General features: G+C 50.1%; 1 protein-coding gene across 1 annotated transcript in view; it reads right to left on the bottom strand.

Moving 5' to 3' along the window:
• LOC123747631 (uncharacterized) overlaps positions 1-19248 on the bottom strand; it is a 107122-nt gene extending 87874 nt beyond the window's left edge. Inside the window, exon 1 of the mRNA XM_069322243.1 lies at positions 522-19248. Within this exon, the coding sequence (XP_069178344.1) occupies positions 522-19248 (18727 nt within the window). The remainder of the gene's footprint in view (positions 1-521) is intronic.
• Between the last annotated feature and the right edge of the window lie 5992 nt (positions 19249-25240).

Below are 25240 nucleotides of genomic sequence, written 5' to 3'. Positions count from 1 at the left end.
GTTGTGTTGTGTTGTGTTGTTGTAATCTTGTGTTGTGTTGTGTTGTTGTTATCTTGTGTTGTGTTGTGTTGTGTTGTGTTGTTGTAATCTTGTGTTGTGTTGTGCTGTTGTTATCTTGTGTTGTGTTGTGTTGTTGTAATCTTGTGTTGTGTTGTGTTGTTGTTATCTTGTGTTGTGTTGTGTTGTGTTGTGTTGTTGTAATCTTGTGTTGTGTTGTGTTGTGTTGTTGTAATCTTGTGTTGTGTTGTGTTGTTGTAATCTTGTGTTGTGTTGTTGTAATCCTGTGTTGTGTTGTGTTGCTGTAGTCTTGTGTTGTGTTGCTGTAGTCTTGTGTTGTGTTTGCCAAGACTGGCAAACCCTGTCTCCTATGGCATGATGACACCGGCGTAGCTCGTCCTGTGTTCTATATGACAGTGACGTTGATGTATCTGACATGACAAAACAAGTAACAGAAGATGATAAAAGTTACACGAGTAAACACTCGTTATCTTACACACCATTCTACCGTTCTACCGGCTTACCTCTGCACCCCTCCAACCCAGAATCTGTCTGAGGATCGTCCTGCGACGTGTGGTCCTGGGGCGAAAGATCTTGAGGTGAGGAATCCTGGGGTGATGAGTCCTGGGACGAGAGATCTGGGCGTGTTGAGCTCTGGGGCTGAGTACGGGCACTAGAGACCTTTGGAGAGCCCCGGCCAGCATCCTCTCCGGCGCTCCAATACTCTTCGTCGTCGTGCTCGGTGCGAAAGACAACCTGTGTACTATGATATACCTCCGGGTCATGAGGGAGGCTAATCGACCTGCTGATGTTGTCGCGGGAAGCTTCCTCGCACTGGTAGTCCACATATGGTAGACTGGCGGCACGAGCAGGTTCACCGGCGGACGGCGAGGCAACCGGAAAATCAAAAGTAAACACGAGGGGCTGTGAGATGCAAAGATTCTGATCACAACAGGCGGTGCAGGTGGGCATGGGGCACAGAGCACTAGGTGAGACCAGAACTGACTCCTGGCTAGCCTGGGGGTCTGCCCGGGGCATAGGTGGGAATCTTTCAGTGATGCGACGACGCACATCAGCCAATTCTGAATTGACACTTGCGGTTGATTCTGAATCACTATTGTCTTTGGGGTGCTCCCTGTCTTCCTTAGATGGAGATAATTGTTTGTCGTCTTTCGTGGTTTCAACTGGCTGTTCACCGGATTCTGCAGTTTTCTGATGCGATAGTACCCGGGAAGCAACACTGCCCTCAGACTCTGGACAAGGAACATCAGTTTCTGTAGAAAAAGAAGGCTCTTGCGCATCGACCACACTTAAGATGGTGTCCAAGAGTTCACTGTAGAAGTCTGTGTCATCGGTGGCTCTTCCTTCTTGCTCCGGTGTCGAACTCTCTTCCTCAAAACTCAAGAAGCTATTTTCCACCGTCTCGTGTTCGCTAGTGGTGGTCACCTCATCTCCAGTATAACAGGTATCAGAAAACGTTGCTACAGTTGTACCATCCATTGCCGGGTTTAACACCAAACTGTAACTGCTTTGGGTTGGCACTGGATCTCGAAGGGCTTCTACTTCGTAACCTGTCGTTCCTACTGCGCTTGCACTTTTTTTATGGCAGAATTTAACAGCATGAGGTTTTGTGTTTTCTAAAGCTACTTGACTGACCAAAGGCGTGTTATCGTTCGCAACAAAGGTGGCTTCAGAACTTACTACGGATGTCACGTCTGAGGATGAGTACGAGGTTTTGTAGGGAAGTTTATTATTCCTTGTGCGCTGTCTTCCTGAGGATCCCATATGGCCTCTACGAAATGCTCTATCACCGGATCCCACATCGTCGGGATCCCCGTCCCTAGAGGGGTCAGTGTCAGCGTTAGAACCGTTGGTGTAGGCCGGTGACCTAACGGACAAATCCAGTGTAGAACTTGTGGTGCTGGAAATACAAGGGGCACAACTTTGTAGGATCCTGTCAATAGCACTGCTCCTGCTACTGCTGGCGCTCACGGAGCCCTGACAACGCCTATCCAAGCTGCTCGCCTCCATCTGAGTACTTGGTTCAGCGTAGTCGCTCCTCAGTGGTATTTGTTGATCTGAATCTCTGTTATCCTCATCCTCGTAAGTCCGAGTTTTGGAGGATTTTCTCGGTTCTATGCTACTTATTGAGTAGGACCTTTGTCTTTCTCCTGGAAGCTCGTTATCAAAGTAGTGAAGTTTTTGAAGCCGAACTCCTGTAATGTCAGATTTCTGTTTTTTTAAAATTCCAACTCTGATTGCCTTTTGCTTCATGTAATTTGATCTTTGCTTTTCAGCTCTGCTCTCGGATTCTGGTTGAAGTTTTCTCCTTAAGGAAGCTCGTTCATATGCCGATCGCTTGGGCGAGTAAGCCCCAATCAGGGGCTGACTGGCCGATAACCTAGCCATCATAGGCGACGGTGATTGGCTCTTTACATCCATATGAGATCCTTTACGAGGGACAGTTTTTTTTGGTACAATTTCTCTGGATATGCTTTCTCGGTGGTTGTGCTCAGTATCCACAAACTGTGTTGCTGTGACGCCGGCAGGGACTGATGTAGCAGCTTGGAGGTTCTCGTATATGTGTATCACCTTGGGGACAAGTTTTCTGACCTCAGCCGGGGTAGATATCTCTTCCTCACTTCCTGGTAAATGCTGTACAGGAGCTTCCGTTGCCCCACCTCGGCAAAATGTAACTTCGGGTACATTTTCATATATGTGTGTTTCTGTTGGTATTCCAGCAACAGATAATCTAGCTTTTGTAGCATCAGGAAGTTTAATAATTTCTTTATCACAAGTTTCCCAAGTCTGGCTGCACTGCATAATTTTTGCTTCAGTCTTTTCTTCGAATATTTCCTCTGACGAAACCAATTGAGAAGGCTTTACAACAGACGTTTGGTAGTTTGGAATCACAGTTATCTCTGTTTCAGAAATATCTACAGATTTATTTTCTGATATTTTAATGTCCAGAGCGTCCGCTTCACCATCATGCATCGGACGACTGCTGTCGCCGTCCAAGTCCTCTGCCTTGGACGGTGACAGCAGACCTAAGACGTTCTCCCTAGAATCCTTCTTCTTGAGAACCCCAACAATGCGACAGGCGGAGGTGGTGGTGTTCGGGGAGGTTGGGGTGTCGACGAGGTTGGGGATCTCCACACAGGTCAGGCTAGAGAGGCGGATGTTCTCCACACTCCGGCTTTTTGTCTTAATTCTCCCAGATACACCACGAGCGAAGATTTCACTCACTGTCGACGCATTAGTTGCGTCATTTGTGGCTCCTACTAATTTCTCTTGGCGAAAATCACTCTCTGTCCGACTTCTCTTAAATGAAGGAGGGCGAGGAATTTTTGCAAGCTTATACGAGCCGAAGTCAGAGTCCTCATTTAAGGTAAAGTTTCCTTCTGAAATCGTTTTGGTAAGCCGTCTGTGACCTGTCAATAGTCTACGAGTTGTTGTTGTAAGATCGGTTTCATCGCATTTTGTGATCTTTTTAGAACCCACATCATGCAATGCGTCTGTATTGGAATCATCAAAAACATTATCTAACTCAGCATCATCACCAGCGGGTTTACCATCAAGTGAAAGCATCTGGGCCATGAGTGCGGCCTCAGGCGTCTGGGGGAGCGCGCTCTCGTCAGAGACCCCGCCGCTCCAGCTCACCTCCTCCACCGCTCCATCTTGCAAATCTTTCTCAAAATTCTTCAGAGATAGAGTTTCTTGGTTACTAACGTTATCTTCAAATATTTCCGCTTCACTCTGGGTGACGTTGAGGATGTCACCATGCATCGAGGTCGAGTCAGAAGGCGACGTTCTTTCGTGTATCACACCGCTCTCTACACAGTCGCCGTTGTTCGCCACCAGTAAATGGAGGGTTGGAGAATCCTGGCTGGATTTTGTGTGCTGTTTCTTCTCGGGAATGTTTACGGTAGAATATGTTTTGCTGGAATAATCCACCGTTTGGTTTCCCTCTAAACGATTATTTTCATTTAAGTCAGTAACAAGTTTTGTGAATGTCTTAACCAATGTTTTCCCATCAGGACTTAGTCCGTCAAAATCTGTGATGATTAGTTTATTGATTTTTGCATTGGTGGATTGTGTGGTTTCGTGGTCTGTGGTGGAGGGTGTGGCTCCATGGTCTGTGGTGAATGGTGTGGCCCCATGGTCTGTGGTGGATGGTGTGGTTTCGTGATCTGTGGTGGATGGTGTGGCCCCATGGTCTGTGGTGGATGGTGTGGCTTCGTGGTCTGTGGTGGATGGTGTGGCCCCATGGTCTGTGGTGGATGGTGTGGTTTCGTGGTCTGTGGTGGATGGTGTGGCTTCGTGGTCTGTGGTGGATGGTGTGGCCCCATGGTCTGTGGTGGATGGTGTGGTTCCATGGTCTGTGGTGGATGGTGTGGCTTCGTGGTCTGTGGTGGAGGGTGTGGCCCAATGGTCTGTGGTGGATGGTGTGGTCCCATAGTCTGTGGTGAATGGTGTGGCTTCGTGGTCTGTGGTGGAGGGTGTGGCTCCGTGATCTGTGGTGGATGGTGTGGCTTCGTGGTCTGTGGTGGATGGTGTGGCCCCATGGTCTGTGGTGGATGGTGTGGCTTCGTGGTCTGTGGTGGATGGTGTGGCTTCGTGGTCTGTGGTGGATGGTGTGGCCCCATGGTCTGTGGTGGATGGTGTGGTCCCATGGTCTGTAGTGGATGGTGTGGCCCCATGGTCTGTGGTGGATGGTGTGGCCCCATGGTCTGTGGTGGATGGTGTGGCTTCGTGGTCTGTGGTGGATGGTGTGGCCCCGTGGTCTGTGGTGGATGGTGTGGCCCCGTGGTCTGTGGTGGATGGTGTGGCTCCGTGATCTGTGGTGGATGGTGTAGCTCCGTGGTCTGTGGTGGATGGTGTGGCTTCGTGGTCTGTGGTGGAGGGTGTGGCTCCGTGATCTGTGGTGGATGGTGTGGCTTCGTGGTCTGTGGTGGATGGTGTGGCCCCATGGTCTGTGGTGGATGGTGTGGTTTCGTGGTCTGTGGTGGATGGTGTGGCCCCATGGTCTGTGGTGGAGGGTGTGGCCCCATGGTCTGTGGTGGAGGGTGTGGCCCCATGGTCTGTGGTGGAGGGTGTGGCCCCATGGTCTGTGGTGGAGGGTGTGGCCCCATGGTCTGTGGTGGAGAGTGTGGCCCCATGGTCTGTGGTGGAGGGTGTGGCCCCATGGTCTGTGGTGGAGGGTGTGGCCCCATGGTCTGTGGTGGAGGGTGTGGCCCCATGGTCTGTGGTGGATGGTGTGGCTTCGTGGTCTGTGGTGGAGGGTGTGGCCCCATGGTCTGTGGTGGAGGGTGTGGCCCCATGGTCTGTGGTGGATGTTGTGGTTTCGTGGTCTTTGGTGGATGGTGTGGCCCCATGGTCTGTGGTGGAGGGTGTGGCCCCATGGTCTGTGGTGGAAGGTGTGGCCCCATGGTCTGTGGTGGAGGGTGTGGCCCCATGGTCTGTGGTGGATGGTGTGGTTTCGTGGTCTGTGGTGGATGGTGTGGCCCCATGGTCTGTGGTGGAGGGTGTGGCCCCATGGTCTGTGGTGGAGGGTGTGGCCCCATGGTCTGTGGTGGATGGTGTGGCCCCATGGTCTGTGGTGGAGGGTGTGGCCCCATGGTCTGTGGTGGTGCATGGTGAGGGGTGGCTAGTGGTCCTGGTAACGGAGGTGTGCTCAGTGGCGGCTACGAGGTCGCGACCAGTGGTAGTTACAGGGTCGTGATCAGTGAGGGGCGTTGCAGTAGCAGCATGAGGACGCGACCTTCCCCGGCTCCTCGGGTAGGTGATGACGGCCTCACCTGCAGGATCATCTTGCACCCGTGTCCCTCGTCGGCTCCCAGCAGCCTCCTCTTCCTCTCTCCCGTCGCACTCTCCCACAATGTGGCCCGCCTTACCTTCCTCTCTCCTCTCACCCTCTACAGCAGCATTTCTCCATTTTTCTTCCGTGTTCGGAAACACATTTTGGATAGATATTAATTCGTCACCCGTTGCTGCACCTCTTGTGACCGCGGGACCTTGCGAGACTTCGGTCTTTTCGCTAATTTGGAGTTCGTTCATATCCCAATCTCGTCCCCTGTCTCTAGCGAACTCTAGTGAGGTTTTGAGACTACCGCTGATCTTGTCCGTCTCTTGTTCATCAAGTATGGCTGTCACCTCTGGGTCCTTCTGCCCTATATCCCTCAGTGTCCTGATCTTCTCTATCATCATGCCATCGTCTTGCCTGAATTTGGCGATCAACTCGTCCCTACTATTTGCTGAACTACTAGTGGCGTCTTCTAAATTCTTGAGAATATTCCCACTCTCCTCCCACTCTTTCTCTTTTCTTTTCCTCAAGCGCTCGTGGCTCAAGTGGCGGCTTGCGTGACGCCGGGCTGCCACATACCTGTCCTCCCGTTCCATCGAGGTATCCATAGCAGATGCGAACTTCTGGTTATTTTTGTCCAGTGTCACTCCAGCGGCCGAAGTGCTAGTGTCGCCACTCTGCTCCCTCTGGCTACTGGACGAGGATGCTACCGTGGTTGTCGCCAATACCACCTCTTCTCCTGTCGCCGTCACCACCGCCTTTGCTGCTCTTGCTGGTGTTACTACCTCCTCTCCTGCACCTGTCACCAACTCCCCTCTTGTCTCTGCCGTCGCACCTTCCCTTTTTGTCCTTGCTTCCGCCACCACATCCTCTACTGTCTGCGTCATCGCTACTACCTCCTCTGGTAGCTGTACAGTTGTCACTACCTCTTCAGTTGTCCCGTTTGTCGTCACGACCTCCTTTTCTGGCTCAATATCCGTCACCACCTCTTCCGCTGTCCGTGCCGCCATCAACGCCCCTTGTGCTGCCCCTGCCGTCGTCACCACCTCTTCTGCTGCCTCTGCCACCGTCACCACTTCGTCTGGCTTTACCGAAGTCACCACCTCCCCTGTATCTCCTTTCGTCACAAGCTGGCCTCCAGTACTGTCACTTGTCTCTGGTGTCACAACACTTTCATTATCTTCTTTCTTTTCCTCGCATATTATTTTCATTTTGGTTTTGTCACTTGGTGCTCTACTCCTTTCTCCGGCAACTACATACTCATTAATTTCAAAGCCAATTTCAGAATTTGATGCTGAACTTTTCAATTCTTCATGTACACTTTCTGCTTCTCCAACTGAAGCTTCGTCTCTCGTCTCTCTTATGGGGTTTATATTTAGTATACTGGCATCGGTATTCAGCTCCCCAGAAACACTAACATTTGCCTTTATATCTGAAGGGCCGTCGTCCTCCGGATAAATGTTGCTGCTTGCTGTCTTCTCAGTACTTTGTGACGTCTTCCTATACTCAACCTTGCGAACACCTCTGAAGTGCTCTGGGATCACCTTCTCATTCCTTGAAATCTCTCGAGGTTTCTGCTGCTGAGATTCAAAGAACTGAATGATCTCAGAGTCAAGCTTGCCGCTTGTTTTTGAAGCGATGTAAACATTGCGCTGCTGACGCTGGTCCTGCGCAACTTTGTTTTCCAGGAAGACATCGAGCCGCTGACGACAATCAGACGACTGTCGGCGAACTGGCTTGGAAGACTTGGCCTCTTTTGACTTAGTTGCTTCATTACTTCCAATCATATTTTTTTCAAGTTCCTCGTTTCTTGGGATTTGATTCATTTTAGCATTATTAAACAGATCAATCTCAGCTTTAGGGGTCCTGAATTTATCTATGTCTAAGAAGTCTACCCTCGACTCTTGTGCATCTGATCTGAGACCACTACGGAGGGGCGGGTCCTCAGCCAGGGTGCTGGCTGCTTCAGAACTCATTTGGTTTTCAGCTACAAATGTTTCTCCATTCACAAAAATTCTTATTTTACTTCCAGAAATTCTTTCTATGGTGCTCTCTTTCTCCGATTCTTTAATCCTTGAGTCTAAAGATTTCCCAGCCACATACTCTGAAGCTCTTGGCAACGCCTTGTTTCCTTCTTGCTTGTTCTCAAAATATGATTTTGCAACTGCAACAGTGTAGGGGAGGTGTTCTTCACTTGTTTGTTCGTCTGAGTTTCTCGTCTGGTATTGTTTTGGAACAGGTGAGAGTCTGGGAGACCTCCGACCCTGGATCACAACTGGCTTAGTAATTCTAGCAGAGCAGACTCTAGGATACCTTGCTGAATACGGTTTGGGGGACCACTCTGACGTTGGTGATCCTCTTATGGACCCTATTTTTGGGGAGAGAGACCGAGGGGAGTCAAGTTTTGGAGACTCAGACTGAGAGCCCGGCCTTGTAGATTTCTGTCGTCGATTTCGTACTGGAGACTGTCTAGGAGATATGTCCCTGGTGAGGCTATTGCTGGATCTTCCTTTGTGGAGTTGTGGTGAACGGCACAAACGCTCAATTTTAGGAGATGACAAAAGTTTTCTGTCGTTTGTGCCTTTTGTTTTGTTGACTTCGTGCTTTCTGGGGTCACTGGTCATCTTTAAGTGCTTTCCTCTCAATCCCCAGGTTTTCTTGCTTTTAGTTTTGGAGCTGTATTTCTGGTGAGGTCGGGGGTCATCTTTAATTCCACAGTGTACATCAATGTCAGGGGAAGCACTCTCCTCCTCGTTTTGCACTGGGCTGTTCACTGACACCTCCAAACCTTCTTCTTGACTACCTATCTCCTTTCTTATTCTTGAAACAATTAACTGTTCAGCTGGGTCTCCATTTCGATTGCTTTTTCGACTACTCATTGTCGTGCCTCTAGTTACCCCCTTCAACGCCTCCTCCTGTGTTTGACTCGCCCTCCTTTCTTGCCTGTGCCTGGGCGTCCCCAATGGTGGAACACTCTCGCTCCTCTCAGGTCTGGCCTTGGACAGTTTTGAGCTGTCGAAGATGAGAATGCGGTCCTTCTGAGGGACATCGAGCCGAGTGATGGTGTTTTGGCGCTTCTTCACCTGTGCTGTAGTCATGTTGAACTTCCTGGAGACTACCATTTCTTGCACGACCCGAGCCAGCTGTGGCGTTGTCCATGGACCCTCAAGATTCTCTAAGTCACCATTTTCTGACGAAGACGTCGATACACTCACCTTAACTTCGCCACGACTGTATCGTTGCATCGCAACAACTAGAGGTTCCTCCTTATTTACTTCCTCTAGTTTATTATCGCCATTGTCCCAACTGAAGGGTTTGTTCTCAATATTTTCAGCTTCAATATTATCTAGTATCTCAGAAGAGGATACCACACTGTTATCTTGCGTCTCTGGAGAGGACACCTGACCGCTATCTTGAGTCTCGGGTGAGGACACAACACCGTCTTGCACAGCAGCTTCTGGTTCATGGTAATGCCGAGTGGACGTACCTCTGGTGGCGCTATCATCTGTATGTATGACGTCATGCACAATATCCAGAGTATGTGATGGTAAATCACCGTCAGTTATGCTATGTGCTGGACTAACTGTCGTCTGATGCTTGGCTGGATAATTCTCTCTGGTTGCACTGTAAGTATCTTTCAGTGGCTCCGTCACGTGTCCATGTATTACACATTCCCCCACAGTAAGAGTCTTTGTATCAACATGTATCACGTTCTCGCTTTCATGGATATTGTCATTTCCATCAACTACTTTCTTCAAAGTGTAAAGTTTTTCATCTGTATCTTGTGGTAATAGTTCACAAACTTGTTTACTTTCCTCGTCGACAGGTGTGGGAGCTGTGGCGGGTGTGGGGGGTGTGGGGGCTTTTGTGGGTGCGGTGGTCGAAGCGGGTGTGGGGGCTGTAGCGGGTGTGGTAGTCGAGGAGGGTGTGGTGGTCGAGGCGGATGTGGGGGCTGTGGCGGGTGTGGTGGACGAGGCGGGTGTGGTGGACGAGGTGGGTGTGGTGGACGAGGCGGATGTGGTGGACGAGGCTGGTGTGGGGGCTGTGGCGGGTGTGGTGGACGAGGCGGGTGTGGGGGCTGTAGCGGGTGTGGTGATCGAGGCGGATGTGGTGGTCGAGGCGGGTGTGGGGGCTGTAGCGGGTGTGGTGGTCGAGGCGGGTGTGGGGGCTGTGGCGGGTGTGGGGGCTGTAGCGGGTGTGGTGGTCGAGGCGGGTGTGGGGGCTGTGGCGGGTGTGGGGGCTGTAGCGGGTGTGGTGGTCGAGGCGGGTGTGGGGGCTGTGGCGGGTGTGGGGGCTGTAGCGGGTGTGGTGGTCGAGGCGGGTGTGGCAGCAGCGCGGTCGTCACCCACCTTGACGCAACCCGTCTCTGGAGAAGACTGGAGCTGCTTCAGAGCTGCTTCAGTTAGCAGCGCCCTCCCACCCTCCGCCAACCTTTTAGGATTACCCGAGTCAGGTTTCTGAGCCTCTCTGGCGACTACTGTCATAGATGGGCTGATAGAACCATTACCAGCGGCGTCCTCGGCGAAGGACTTTACATGTGTGGTTCTAGCGTCTTTGACAAAGTTAGAAGTGTGAGCAGCTGGTCGTATGCCGGACGTGTCGTCCACACTTTTCTTGGTCATGGTCACGCTCCTCCTACTCTCCTTTGTTTTACTGATACTAGAGTCTTCCTCTGACGTCTGAGTGGTGGAATTTCCATCAGTACTTGGGGAAAATAGTTTGATAGGAATCATACTAGATTTGAGGAGAGATGTCGCATCTTTTTCTTGAGACGCCTCCCCAGACCTGTGGCGTGATCTAGCTGTGTTGTCATGACTCTCCAGAGGCGTTTTAATGCCTACAGTATCTCTAAGAGGTTCAGTAACCCTGGGAGAAGAATATAAAGTTTTCCCATCCTCGAGTTCAGTACTAGATGGATGTGTAGAATTCTCTGATTTCGATGTATGCGTAGAAGTTTCTTTTTTCAATATACGTGACTGAAAATTATGTGACTTAGCTTGGGTAACATCCAGCACAGATTTAGATGACTGTTCACAACACACTGTCCTTTTATCATGTGTTTCAAGACGACCACTGTAATAACTGAACTTGTCCCTTTCCACTGGATTGCTTTTATCATTATATTTTTTTATTATAAAGCTTTTGGTTCTGGGCTTTAAGCTCCGCAAATCCCTTAAGCACTTCATTTTCCTTGACCGACTGTCTTGAACTTCCTTCAGGATCTGCTTGGCTATATCAGAGAACTGTGCAATCCCTGTTTGTTTCTTGGGCTGTGTGGCCTCCTCCTCGACCCCTGTTTGTTTCTTGGGCTCTGTGGCCTCCTCCTCGACCCCTGTTTGTTTCTTGGGCTGTGTGGCCTCCTCCTCGACCCCTGTTTGTTTCTTGGGCTGTGTGGCCTCCTCCTCGACCCCTGTTTGTTTCTTGTGCTGTGTGGCCTCCTCCTCGACTCCTGTTTGTTTCTTGGGCTGTGTGGCCTCCTCCTCGACCTCTGTTTGTTTCTTGGGCTGTGTGGCCTCCTCCTCGACTCCTGCTTGTTTCTTGGGCTGTGTGGCCTCCTCCTCGACTCCTGCTTGTTTCTTGGGCTGTGTGGCCTCCTCCTCGACCTCTGTTTGTTTCTTGGGCTGTGTGGCCTCCTCCTCGACCTCTGTTTGTTTCTTGGGCTGTGTGGCCTCCTGGAGTCCTGCCGTCTCACCCTCAGCCACACCACACAAAGTGCTAACATCGTCGCTATTCGTGTCTTTGTCTGATGACATACGGCGTTCTTTTTTCGGTTCATCTTGTGGGTGGAGTTCCTTCTTCCTCACTTGGCGGTCAGTGTCAGCAGGTACCTTGCCCAACTCTCGCTCTCCATCCTCACATTCCTCACTCACTTCCTTATTTTCATCATTTTCCCAAATTTTCAAAACGCATTCGTAATTCTGCTCTTTCTTATCTTCTTTTTTATCACTCGCATTCCCATCGTCAGAGAATGTTTGTGCTCTTTTGCACTCTTCAGAATCTATGTTCTCGAGTGCGTCGACCCCCAACAGTTCCTCTGTCTCCATCGTTAAGTCACCTGCGTCTAACGTGGAAGACGTCTCTCTCTCTGCGTCACCCTCACTTTTACCTCCCAAAGTTCCTGTGGTTGCGAACTCTCCTTCAGCCATTAGTGCGTCTCCGCCTCCCATGATATCCGGTTCACCTTTCTTGTCGGCTTTATCCTTGCCATCTGTGCCATTTCTTCCTGCAGTGTCTAAAGGAATAGTTTGTTTTCTTTCTCTGGCAGAGGCTAAAGAATCGATTCGTTCTCCTTCACCATCTCTAATATCCATTCCATCACCTCCACCATTCGTAATGCCTGGTTCTTCACCGCCACCACCTGTGACATCCTTGCCTCTCCCACCTACATCACGTGCTTCGTCTACTACTTCTACCTCTTCGTCTACCTCTTCTACTTCGTCTCCACCATCGGCGCTTGCTGTTCCTTCCTCCTCCAGGCCAGAAACCTCTATACCTCGTTTATCTACATCATCGGCTCCTCCACCACCCTCTTCCAGTATACCCGCTCCTTCTGCTCCGAACTCAGTAACGTCTGTTATTTCACTGTCAGTAGCGTACGTTCCTTCACTGCTGTTTGTGACGACTGATTCTCGGTCTTCGCCGTTGACTGTGACCGTTTCTTGGCCGCCACCGTTGATGGCGACTGATTCTTGGTCTTTACTGTTGATGGTGAGTGATTCTTGGTCATTACTGTTGATGACTGATTCTTGGTCTTCACTGTTGATGGTGACTGATTCTTGGTCTTCACTGTTGATGGTGACTGATTCTTGGTCTTCACTGTTGATGGTGACTGATTCTTGGTCTTCACTGTTGATGGTGACTGATTCTTGGTCTTCACTGTTGATGGTGACTGATTCTTGGTCTTCACTGTTGACGGTGACTGATTCTTGGTCTTCACTGTTGATGGTGACTGATTCTTGGTCTTCACTGTTGATGGCAACCGTTCCTCCACCATCTGTAACTTCTGCTCCTTCTCCATCATCTGTTCCATCTTCGCCATCTGTTCCATCTTCACCACCTGTTCCTTCTCCATTATCTGTTCCATCTACACCAATTGCTAATTTTCCACCATCTGTTCCTTCTTCATCACCTGTAACGATTGTTACTTCTCCATCATCTGTTCCATCTACACCACTTGTTCCTTTTCCCCCATCCTTTCTATTTCTACCATCTGAAACTACTGTTCCTTCTTCACCATCTGTTACATCTATTTCCTTTCCATCACCTGCTCCTCCGTCATCTGTTCCATTTCCACCATCTGTTCCTTCTCGTTCATCTGTAATGTCTATTACATCTCTACCATCTGTTCCTTCTCTATCATCTGAAATGTCTGTTCCATCTCCACCATCTGTTCCTTCGTCATCATCTGAAACATCTGTTCCATTTTCACCATCAGTAACGCCTGTTCCATCTCCATCATCTGTTCCATTTCCACCCTCTGTTCCGTCTCCATCTGTAACGTCTGTTCTATCACTATCATCTGTAACGCTTGGCTCATTACTAACATCTGTTCCATCTCCGTCACCTGTTCCTTCTCTTCCATGGTCTGTAAACTCTTTTCCTTTTCCACTTCCATCTATTTCTTCCCCTAAACCGCCGATCTCTTTTTCACCGCCGTCTGCAGTGACTGTTCCTTCACCGCCGTCTGCAGTGACTATTCCTTCACCGCCGACTGCAATGACTGTTCCTTCACCGCCGTCTGCAGTGACTGTTCCTTCACCACCGACTGCAATGACTGTTCCTTCACCGCCGTCTGCAGTGACTGTTCCTTCACCGCCGTCTGCAGTGACAGTTCCTTCACCGCCGTCTGCAGTGACTGTTCCTTCACCGCCGTCTGCAGTGACTGTTCCTTCACCGCCGTCTGCAGTAACTGGTCCTTCACCGCCGTCTGCAGTGACTGTTCCTTCACTGCCATCTGTGGTGACTATTCTTTCACCGCCGTCTGCAGTGAGTATTCCTTCTCCGCCGTCTGCAGTGACTATTCCTTCATCGCCGTCTGCAGCGACTATTCCTTCAGAGAAGTCTGCAGTGACTATTCTTTCACCGCCAACTGCAGTGACTGTTCCTTCACCGCCGTCTGCAGTGACTATTCCTTCACTGCCGTCTGCAGTGACTGTTCCTTCACAGTCGTCTGCAGTGACTATTCCTTCACCGCCGTCTGCAGTGACTATGCCTTCACCGCCGTCTGCAGTGACTGTTCCTTCACCACAGTCTGCAGTGACTATTCCCTCATCGCCGTCTGCAGTGACTGTTCCTTCAATGCCATCTGCAGTGTCTGTTACTTCACTGTCATCTGCAGTGTCTGTCCCTTCACTGCCATCTGCAGTGTCTGTCCCTTCACTGCCATCTGCAGTGTCTGTCCCTTCACCGCCGTCTGCAGTGTCTATTTCTTCAGTGCCATCTGCAGTGTCTGTTCCTTCACTGCCATCTGCAGTGTCTGTTCCTTCACTGCCATCTGCAGTGTCTGTCCCTTCACTGGCGTCTGCAGTGTCTGTCCCTTCACTTGCGTCTGCAGTGACTGTTCCTTCACTGCCGTCTACAATGACTGATCCTTCAACGCCGTCTGCAGTGACCGTTCCTTCACCGCCGTCTGCAGTGACCGTTCCTTCACCGCCGTCTGCAGAAACCGTTCTTTCACCGCCGTCTGCAGTGTCCGTTCCTTCACTGCCGTCTGCAGAGACCGTTATTTCACCGCCGTCTGCAGTGACCGTTCCTTCACTGCCGTCTACAGTGACCGTTCTTTCACCGCCTTCTGCAGTGACCGTTCCTTCACTGCCGTCTACAGTGACTATTCCTTCACCGCCGTCTACAGTGACTGTTCCTTCACCGCCGTCTGCAGTGACCGTTCCTTCACTGCCGTCTACAGTGACTGTTTCTTCACCGCCATCTGCAGTGACTGTTCCTTCACCGCCGTCTACAGTGACTGTTCCTTCACTGCCGTCTGCAGTGACTATTGCTTCACCACCATCTACAGTGACTGCTCCTTCACAGCCATCTGCAGTGACTATTTCTTCACCGCCGTCTGCAGTGACTGTTCTTTCCCCGCCGTCTGCAGTGATTGTTTCTTCAATGCCGTCTGCAGTGACTATTCTTTCACCGCCGTCTGCAGTGACTGTTTCTTCACTGCCGTCTACAGTGACCGTTCCTTCACCGCCGTCTGCAGTGACCATTCCTTCACCGCCGTTTGCAGACACTATTCTTTCACCGCCTTCTGCAGTGACCGTTCCTTCACTGCCGTCTACAGTGACTATTCCTTCACCGCCGTCTACAGTGACTGTTCCTTCACCGCCGTCTGCAGTGACCGTTCCTTCACTGCCGTCTACAGTGACTGTTTCTTCACCGCCATCTGCAGTGACTGTTCCTTCACCGCCGTCTACAGTGACTGTTCCTTCACTGCCGTCTGCAGTGACTATTGCTTCACCACCATCTACAGTGACTGCTCCTTCACAGCCATCTGCAGTGACTATTTCTTCACCGCCGTCTGCAGTGACTGTTCTTTCCCCGCCGTCTGCAGTGATTGTTTCTTCAATGCCGTCTGCAGTGACTATTCTTTCACCGCCGTCTGCAGTGACTGTTTCTTCACCGCCGTCTGCAGTGACTGTTTCTTCACCGCCGTCTGCAGTGATTATTCCTTCACCACCGTTTGCAGTGACTGTTTCTTCAATGCCGTCTGCAGTGCCTATTCTTTCACCGCCGTCTGCAGTGTCTGTTCCTTCACTGCCATCTGCAGTGTCTGTTCCTTCACTGTCATCTGCAGTGTTTGTCCCTTCACTGTCGTCTGCAGTGACTGTTTCTTCACCGCCGTTTGCAGTGACCGTTCTTTCACCGCCGTTTGCAGTGACTGTTTCTTCACTGCCGTCTGCAGTGACTATTCCTTCACCACCATCTACAGTAACTGTTCCTTCCCCGCCGTCTGCAGTGACTGTTCCTTCACCGCCGTCTACAGTGACTGTTCCTTCACCGCCGTCTGCAGTGACTGTTCCTTCACCGCCGTCTGCAGTGAGTGTTCCTTCTCCGCCGTCTACAGTGACTGTTCCTTCACCGCCGTCTGCAGTGACTGTTCCTTCACCGCCGTCTGCAGTGACTGTTCCTTCACTGTCGTCTGCAGTGACTATTCCTTCTCCGCCGTCTGCAGTGACTATTCCTTCACCGCCGTCTGCAGTGACTGTTCCTTCACCGCCGTCTGCAGTGACTGTTCCTTCTCCGCCGTCTACAGTGACTGTTCCTTCACCGCCGTCTGCAGTGACTATTCTTTCACCGCCGTCTGCAGTGTCTGTTCCTTCACTGCCATCTGCAGTGTCTGTTCCTTCACTGCCATCTGCAGTGTCTGTCCCTTCACTGTCGTCTGCAGTGACTGTTCCTTCACCGCCGTCTGCAGTAACCGTTCCTTCACTGCCGTCTACAATGACTGTTCCTTCACCGCCGTCTGCAGTGACTGTTCCTTCACCGCCGTCTGCAGTGACTGTCCCTTCACCGCCGTCTGCAGTGAATATTCCTTGACCACCGTCTGCAGTGTCTGTTCCTTCTCCGCCGTCTGCAGTGACTGTTCCTTCACCGGCGACTGCAGTGACTGTTCCTTCATCGCTGTCTGCAGTGTCTGTTCCTTCACCGCCGCCTGCAGTGACTGTTCCTTCACCGCCGTCTGCAGTGACTGTTCCTTCACCGCCGTCTGCAGTGACTGTTCCTTCACTGCCATCTGCAGTGTCTGTTCCTTCACTGATATCTACAGTGTCCGTTCCTTCACTGTCGTCTGCTGTGTCTGCTCCTTCACTGCTGTCTGCAATGACAGTTCTTTCACCGCCGTCTGCAGTGACCGTTCCTTCACCGCCGACTGCAGTGACTGTTCCTGCACCCCCGTCTGCAGTGACTGTTCCTTCACTGCCATCTGCAGTGTCTGTTCCTTCACTGCCATCTACAGTAACTGTTCCTTCCCCGCCGTCTGCAGTGACTGTTCCTTCACCGCCGTCTACAGTGACTGTTCCTTCACCGCCGTCTGCAGTGACTGTTCCTTCACCGCCGTCTGTAGTGACTGTTCCTTCACCGCCGTCTGCAGTGACTGTTCCTTCACCGCCGTCTGCAGTGACTGTTCCTTCACCGCCGTCTGCAGTGACTGTTCCTTCACCGCCGTCTGCAGTGACTGTTCCTTCACCGCCGACTGCCGTGACTGTTCCTTCACCGCCGTCTACAGTGACTGTTTCTTCACTGCTGTCTGCAGTGACTGTTCCTTCACCGCCGTCTGCAGTGACTGTTTCTTCACCGCCGTCTGCAGTGACTGTTCCTTTACTGCCATCTGCAGTGTCTGTTCCTTCACTGCCATCTACAGTAACTGTTCCTTCCCCGCCGTCTGCAGTGACTGTTCCTTCACCGCCGTCTACTGTGACTGTTCCTTCACCGCCATCTGCAGTGACTGTTCCTTCACCGCCGTCTGTAGTGACTGTTCCTTCACCGCCGTCTGCAGTGACTGTTCCTTCACCGCCGTCTGCAGTGACTGTTCCTTCACCGCCGTCTGCAGTGACTGTTCCTTCACCGTCGACTGCAGTGACTGGTCCTTCACCGCCGTCTGCAGTGACTGTTCCTTTACCACCGTCTACAGTGACTGTTCCTTCACCGCCGTCTGCAGTGACTGTTCCTTCACCGCCGTCTGCAGTGACTGTTCCTTCACCGTCGACTGCAGTGACTGGTCCTTCACCGCCGTCTGCAGTGACTGTTCCTTCACCGCCGTCTGCAGTGACTGTTCCTTCACCGCCGTCTGCAGTGACTGTTCCTTCATCGCTGTCTGCAGTGACTGTTCCTTCACCGCCGACTGCCGTGACTGTTCCTTCACCGCCGTCTACAGTGACTGTTTCTTCACCGCTGTCTGCAGTGACTGTTCCTTCACCGCCGTCTGCAGTGACTGTTTCTTCACCGCCGTCTGCAGTGACTGGTCCTTCACCGCCGTCTGCAGTGACTGTTCCTTTACCACCGTCTGCAGTGACTGTTCCTTCACCGCCGTCTGCAGTGACTGGTCCTTCACCGCCGTCTGCAGTGACTGGTCTTTCACCGCCGTCTGCAGTGACTGTTCCTTTACCACCGTCTGCAGTGACTGTTCCTTCACCGCCGTCTGCAGTGACTGTTCCTTCACCGCCGTCTGCAGTGACTGTTCCCGCACCGCCGTCTGCAGTGACTGCTCCTTCACCGCCGTCTGCAGTGACTGCTCCTTCACCGCCGTCTGCAGTGACTGCTCCTTCACCGCCGTCTGCAGTGACTGTTCTTTCACCGCCGTCTGCAGTGACTGTTCCCGCACCGCCGTCTGCAGTGACTGCTCGTTCACCGCCGTCTGCAGTGACTGCTCGTTCACCGCCGTCTGCAGTGACTGCTCGTTCACCGCCGTCTGCAGTGACTGCTCGTTCACCGCCGTCTGCAGTGACTGCTCCTTCACTCGCACAGAATGTGGCGCGTGTCCTTCCTTCTCCACTATATACGTCACCTGTTTCCTCGTTCCGAGTGGCTACTTCGTCCCATTCCGCCTTTTCGCACACTCCGCCGTTCATCCTTGCCTCTTCTGCCCCATCTGGGCTCTCACCTGGCTCTCTCCCGGCTCTCCCAGCTCTCCCAGCGTCGTGCCCCGTCGACCCCCACACTCTGGCACCTGCTCTTGTTCCAGTCTCGCCTCTTCTCGACTCTTCGCTCGTCTCACTCACTGTGTTTGTGTCCATCTCAGTATCCACCTCATAAGAGTCCTCGTAATCGCTTGAACTTGAGGACCTGGGGATCCCGTCGCCATCCTCATCCTTCTCTTCTTCCTCATCAATTATGTTCCCCCTTTCCTCGTCCTCCTCCTCTCCTTTATCTACCAAGTTCTCTTCCTCCTCCTCCTCCTCCTCCTCCTCCCCTTCAAATTTATCTTGATCTCTATGTGCACCTTCTTCATCTTCTTCTTCTTCCTCGACGTTTTGGAGATCGTGGTGGTGTTGGTCAGGACGTTCCCGGGTTATGATGTGATCTTTAGTCTGGGTAACTGTGCCCAGTGGGACAGAGCCCTTCAACCCCCCTACGTCAGTAGGTTCTTCCTGACTTCCTAATTCTTCCTGCTCTCCGAGTTCTTCCTCAGTTCCTAGTTCTTCACCAGTTCCCACTTCCTCTTCGTCTTCTAGTTCTTCCCTTTCTTCTAACTGTTCCTCAGTTCCAAGTTCATCTTCAGTTGCCGGTGATTCCTTAGGCCACCGTCCTATTTCAGTTAAAGGTTCTTCTTCAATCCACAGTTCTTCCCCTGAGAGAAATTCCTCGTCGGCGCCAGAGACAGATCTCCTCCCAGCAGTGTCTTCTCCCTCGGAGACATCGACGAACTCCTCCTCCTCGACGATCCGACGCTTCCTCACTGCTCCTGGGATGAGGTTCCCGACGTACGACCAAATTCCCCTCCACTCCATAACGGACGGTGACTTACCAGTGTGGACGCATGCTGTACCGGTCAGACCCTACGCTTTCTTCCTTCACCTTCACACACGTTTTCATTTAATATTTGAGGAGAAACTAGAGAAAAACTGCTAGTTATTAACGCCGCAGATCACACGTTCCCAAACAACACTGCACTTCAAGAAAAGCGTAAACATCTTGGGGAAGGGTCAAATTGGCGGTGGCAATGTGCGTGTGTGTCCGTAGCGTAGTCAAATGAGCAACTGAGTGGGGGGCCCTCGCCCTGAGGGGTCGCCACATACGTAATTTTGGTGTCGTGTTTTGTGTGGGGACAAAGGGCGTCTCGGGCTGGTGGCGGAGCACAGGAGGGCGGCAGCCGGCCGTGAAACATGCTGCTACCTGACACGCCTTCACGCAGCGCCGCCACCACCACCTACACCATCATCCACACACCCACCACCACTTCACAACCCCCCCCCCCCCCCGCCCTACGTCACCTGAATCCTTCCCAACTTCACCAGGAGCATTACCAACATCATCAGAACCATCCCCAACATCACCAGAACCAACACATACGTCACCAGAACCACAACAACCGCCTGTATCACCACTGCCACAACCATCACCACCAGAACATCCCCCTCCCTCCCCACAACCCCGCCCAAACCCCCCACCCAGCGCGTAAACATCAAACATAACCGGTAATCACAACACAAGGAGCAGCAAGTGCTTCCAACATTCCAGTTGATGACCACCCGGGCTGGGTACCAGTATTTACTTACGTTTATTCGATTCATGTGTGCTCCCAACATCCACCCGAGTCCTCTGGTCCTACTTTCCCTCAATTTAAAGAGGCTGCCCTGGTCCACTCTATTTCCGTTTGATGGTGGAGTGGGTGGAGGTGGAGTGGGTGGAGATGGAGTGGGTGGAGATGAAGAGCGGTGGAGTGGGTGGAGGTGGAGTGGGTGGAGATGAAGAGGGGTGGAGTGGGTGGAGGTGGAGTGGGTGGAGGTGGAGAGGGTGGAGGTGGAGTGGGTGGAGATGGAGTGGGTGGAGGTGGAGGGAGTAATGTAATGCCGTACAGTATTCCCCAATGTTCACTTATATATAATAACTTTATGGAATAAAAAGAATTTAGGTCGTATAATGAGTTCAAGGAATATAATGAAAACATGAAGTATAATGATACGAGTGCAGAAAACGTAATGAACAGTATAATGAATTTAGAAAGCATGATGAAGTATGAAGTATAATTCAATAGTTCAAGATGTATAATGAGTATTGAAAACATGTAGAATACAGGTACCTTAATGAAAGGAAGGAGTATATGAGGAGAGTATAATAAACACATAAGGTATAATAAGTACGGCATAATGAGTGTACAAGTTGTACAGAGTACCGTAGGCAGGTAAGGGAGGCAGACGGACGGACGGACGGATAGGGGTCTTTCCCAAATACCGTATACGATAAATATATGCATTTCTTTAACATTTAGGGAGATCTACATGTGTGGCGCTACCTTAGACTATATGAAGGGAGGATTATAGCATCATGTGGTTAGTGCTTGACAGAGCGTGTCAAGAACTAGTTACGTCATGCTAAAAGTCCCCATCACACAGGATGGTTAGTCATACAGGACCATGTGATCACTAGTCTACACTGGCAGACTCTAGGTGCATTATGAGGTTATTCTCAAGAACACGAGAGTGAATGAGGCAGCAGTGATACGAACGTGTTGTCATTTTTAATATACGCAAGTGTACACGCATAAAAATCTATGGACTTGGCCACACATATTTCATTTCGTGGTCGGTTTCTCTCTCTCTCTCTCTCTCTCTCTCTCTCTCTCTCTCTCTCTCTCTCTCTCTCTCTCTCTCTCTCTCTCTCTCTCTCTCTCTCCCTCTCCCTCTCCCTGTCTCTCTCTCTCTCTCTCTCTGAACGGGGGACGGAAAGTTCAAAAGCATAGATAAAGTGGATTACGCCAAGGAAAAAAAGAGAGAAGAGGGAGAGATAAAGTGATAAACAACGTACAGAGTGTTGGTTGAAGAGGAGTAGAAGAGGAGGCTGTGTATGAGTGGGGTAGAGGAGGGGGGGGGGGAAGGTGAGAGGATGGAGGGGGGTAGGAGAGGGAATGGTGAGGGGAGGGAGAGAGGATTTTTTGGTTTTCTACCACAGTCATTACCATATATTGGTAACCAGCATATATACATTTCTGTCCTCCATGGACAGGGTTAGAGATGTGTTAGATATATAGTTCAGTGATTTATTGATCACTCAACCACAGAAGGTGATTGTAGAGTTTTTGGAGAGGAGACGGCGACGGGGTGCTTACCTAATAGTATCTGTCTACGGAGGAACTGAGGTCTAACTCTGTACAACCCTACCATCCACGTTGTACCTGTTGTGTTACAATTTTACTTTTTTCACGTTCAAATTCTTTGTTAAATCTAGCCTTAAAAGTTGTGGATGGAAGTGGCTTCCACAACCTCTTCTTTCAGTGTATTCCACTTGTTGACCATCCGTACAGGGTACGAGTACTATATTACAGTCCTCAAACTCATTTGCGGCTCCAGCTTCCACCTGTGTCCGCGTGTCCTGCTTTCTCTTAATGAAGAGGCTGTCCTTGTCCACCTTATCTATTATCCTCATTATCTTGTATGTTGTATTCATATCCCCTCTGTTCCTTCTATCATCTAGGGTTGTGAAACATAGTTCCATTAGCCTATTCTCGTATCCAAACCCTCTTAGCTCTGGCACCAATCTTGTTGCAAACCTTTGTAGTCTTTAAACTTTGCCTTATGCTTCACAAGGTGCGGATTCCATGCCGGTGCTGTATATTTTAGAACTGGTCTAATAAATGACTTGAAGAAATCCTGATTTAGGTTTCTAAATGATGTTCTAATATTTGCCAGCGTCCCATATGCTGCCAATGTTATCCTGATTATGTGTGTCTCTGGTGTTTGTGATGGAACTATATCCACTCCCAAATCTTTCTCGCTTTCCGATTCTTGTAGTTGGCTTCCCTCTTCTGGTGTAGTTGCCTTCTGCTCTCCTCTCTCTATTTCCCATCTTCATCACGTTACACTTGTCAGGACTGAATTCCAGCAACCATTTGTTTGACGAAGAGTTTATTAAACCTGGAGTTGATCTAGGTCCTTCCTGCAGTCCTCTGTCCTCACACTCACGACAACACTCATTCCATATATATATATATATATATATATATATATATATATATATATATATATATGTCGTACCTAGTAGCCAGAACTCACTTGTCAGCCTACTATGCAAGGCCCGATTTGCCTAATAAGCCAAGTTTTCCTGAATTAATATATTTTCACTAATTTTTTTCTTATGAAACGATAAAGCTACCCATTTCATTATGTATGAGGTCAATTTTTTTTTATTGGAGTTAAAATTAACGTAGATATATGACCGAACCTAACCAACCCTACCTAACCTAACCTAACCTATCTTTATAGGTTAGGTTAGGTTAGGTAGCCGAAAAAGTTAGGTTAGGTTAGGTTAGGTAGGTTAGGTAGTCGAAAACCAATTAATTCATGAAAACTTGGCTTATTAGGCAAATTGGGCCTTGCATAGTAGGCTGAGAAGTGCGTTCTGGCTACTAGGTACGACATATATATATATATATATATATATATATATATATATATATATATATATATATATATATATATTGTACCCTGCATCCTGTGGGCACAGTATCCAGAAGTAACGTTGATCCAACATTGCTCTTGGATTTTGCGCCCACTAGATAGAAGGCTGTTCGGGCCCCGATGGCAATTACCTCCATTTAACAACCCGTACTCCGCCCCGAAGTAATAAACACATACTGACAAGCTTCCATGTTAATAAATCTGTATTTGACCTCTACATCTGGCTCCCAACTGATTAACAAACATGCCTTCTCACACATGAATTAATAAACCTCTAACATACATATTGGAGGTTCGAGAATTATTAGGCCTAAACACATGTTGCAGTAAGGCGTTATATTTACGGTTGATTTAGGGAATGTTTACAGTATATCAACCTATCCTCAGGCTAAGTTCGTTCAAGCTGCGGCCAACGCCAAATACGCATTCGTCTATTTAAACGTTCTGTGTACTCAAAGCACTTTATAATCGGCATATTTTAAATATAAACTTTTATTATATAATATAATTTCGTTAATAGTTGGGCCGGAGTTGGGTTAGTTGTTTAGTTCCTGTTAGAAAACGTCCTGCGAGTTTGGAGTTGTGATTTTCATTCATAAACGTGGGTTTGGCAGCTAGATTAACGAGCATTTGACCTTTGTTTATGAGGACGGGGTGGAAGTCAGAGGTAGGAGCGCCTTTATGGCACCATGTCAACAGTCACGTGTTTACATGTGACGATGTTAGGCGGGAGGAAGGCAGACGCACGCCAGGATGACTAAGACGCGCCATGCGACCCCGTCCGTCATGCACTCTCAACACCCTAAGCTGAGCGCCCCGGCTCCTGCAGCACCCTAGGGCACCTGGGCCCTCCAGGAGGTGAAGGTAGTCCACACAGACGCTGCTACAGGTAAGGTAAGCTACAGGTAATTTCCATCCCCATGGGGATGGAAATAATGAAGGAATAGAAAGGAAAATGAGGATGGAAGAGGTAGAGCGGCAGTAGAGACGGGTCCTGGCGCTCCGTAACCAGTTGTCATACAACACCAAGCCTACCGTCACACACACTGACTCAGTGACGCCCACCGCAACATCTAACCCTCGACTGACCAGGAAAGACTACAGTGCACCTTTATGAGGTATATAAACAGGACAACTAAATAAATCACCAGCTGTTACCTCACAATCTGCTACCCAATCAACTTCCATCCAGTTAGAGGGGGAGGGGGGGATGGAGAAGGAGTTAGACAGGTGGAGGAAGGGGACGAGACAGGAGAGCAGGAAGACCAACAGGAGGGGGGGGGGGAGAAAAGGAAGGTACATGATGGCAGGAGGGGGGGGGGTGGAATATACAGGAAGGGAGGTACCAGATGTGACGGTACACCAAAGGTGAAGGAACAGGGAGAAACAAGTACAAACTATTTGTCAACCTTCAATTTCTCACCAGGTCATTTACGTACAAACAACCACCTTCCCCCCGGTGATACCAAACCTCTCAAACCATACTCAAGAAAATCCCAATAACGTGACATATTAATAAGAAAATTTTTAGAGAGGCCGAGGTCTCGCATCAGCGTCCTCGCTAACCCCAGACGCGCGCCTCTTAACCCGTGCCCAACCATTTCTGTTCTGCCCAAGGATCGAATCCTGAATACTCGATTGCGAGTCGAGGACGTAGACCACAGTACTACAGGACCCACATTTAACACCGACCACTATTGCTTGATGAATTGTTTAGCAGGAGCTTGAGGCCCAGTCCCCCCCCCCCTCTAAATTAAACAAACAAATAATATAAGCCACTCATCAACTGCATTTTTTATTCCAAATTCAACCTCAACTTTAGAAGAGTTTTACACAAAACTAACAAACCGAGGTTGTTGATATACGGAACAAATTACCGGGTAAGATAATACCAGAGGGATCGGTGGATTGTTTCAAGCGCAGGTTGGACATACTGTATATACGAATGAGTTTGAGAGCTATAAATAGTAGCTGCCTCGTATGGGCCAATAAGCATTCTGCAGTTTCCTTTATTATGTTGCACTACGGAGCCATGAACCGCCCAGACTCTAAACATTTATATGATAAAGTAAATAAACACTTACATTTGTTGGATCCATTGATGGTTGTAGGAGGGGAGGGGGTAGTGGTGGTGGTGGTGGTAGCGGTGGTGGTGGTGGCGTCAGCGTCGTGGTGGTTGTGGGCCTGCAGCTGCGTGATGCGACGGTTGGTGTCCGCCAGCTCCTGACGGAGGAGGTTCACCTCCTGGTGGGCCGTCTGTAGGTCCCCGTCGATCCGTGAGGCCAGCTGCTTGTTGTCTTCCACCATCTTGCGGAATTTACTCTGT

This window comes from Procambarus clarkii, chromosome 10, assembly GCF_040958095.1.
Source record: "Procambarus clarkii isolate CNS0578487 chromosome 10, FALCON_Pclarkii_2.0, whole genome shotgun sequence".
Classification (NCBI taxonomy): domain Eukaryota; kingdom Metazoa; phylum Arthropoda; class Malacostraca; order Decapoda; family Cambaridae; genus Procambarus; species Procambarus clarkii.
The sequence above is the reverse complement of the archived record's forward strand: the minus strand, read 5'-3'. Positions and strand labels throughout refer to the sequence as shown.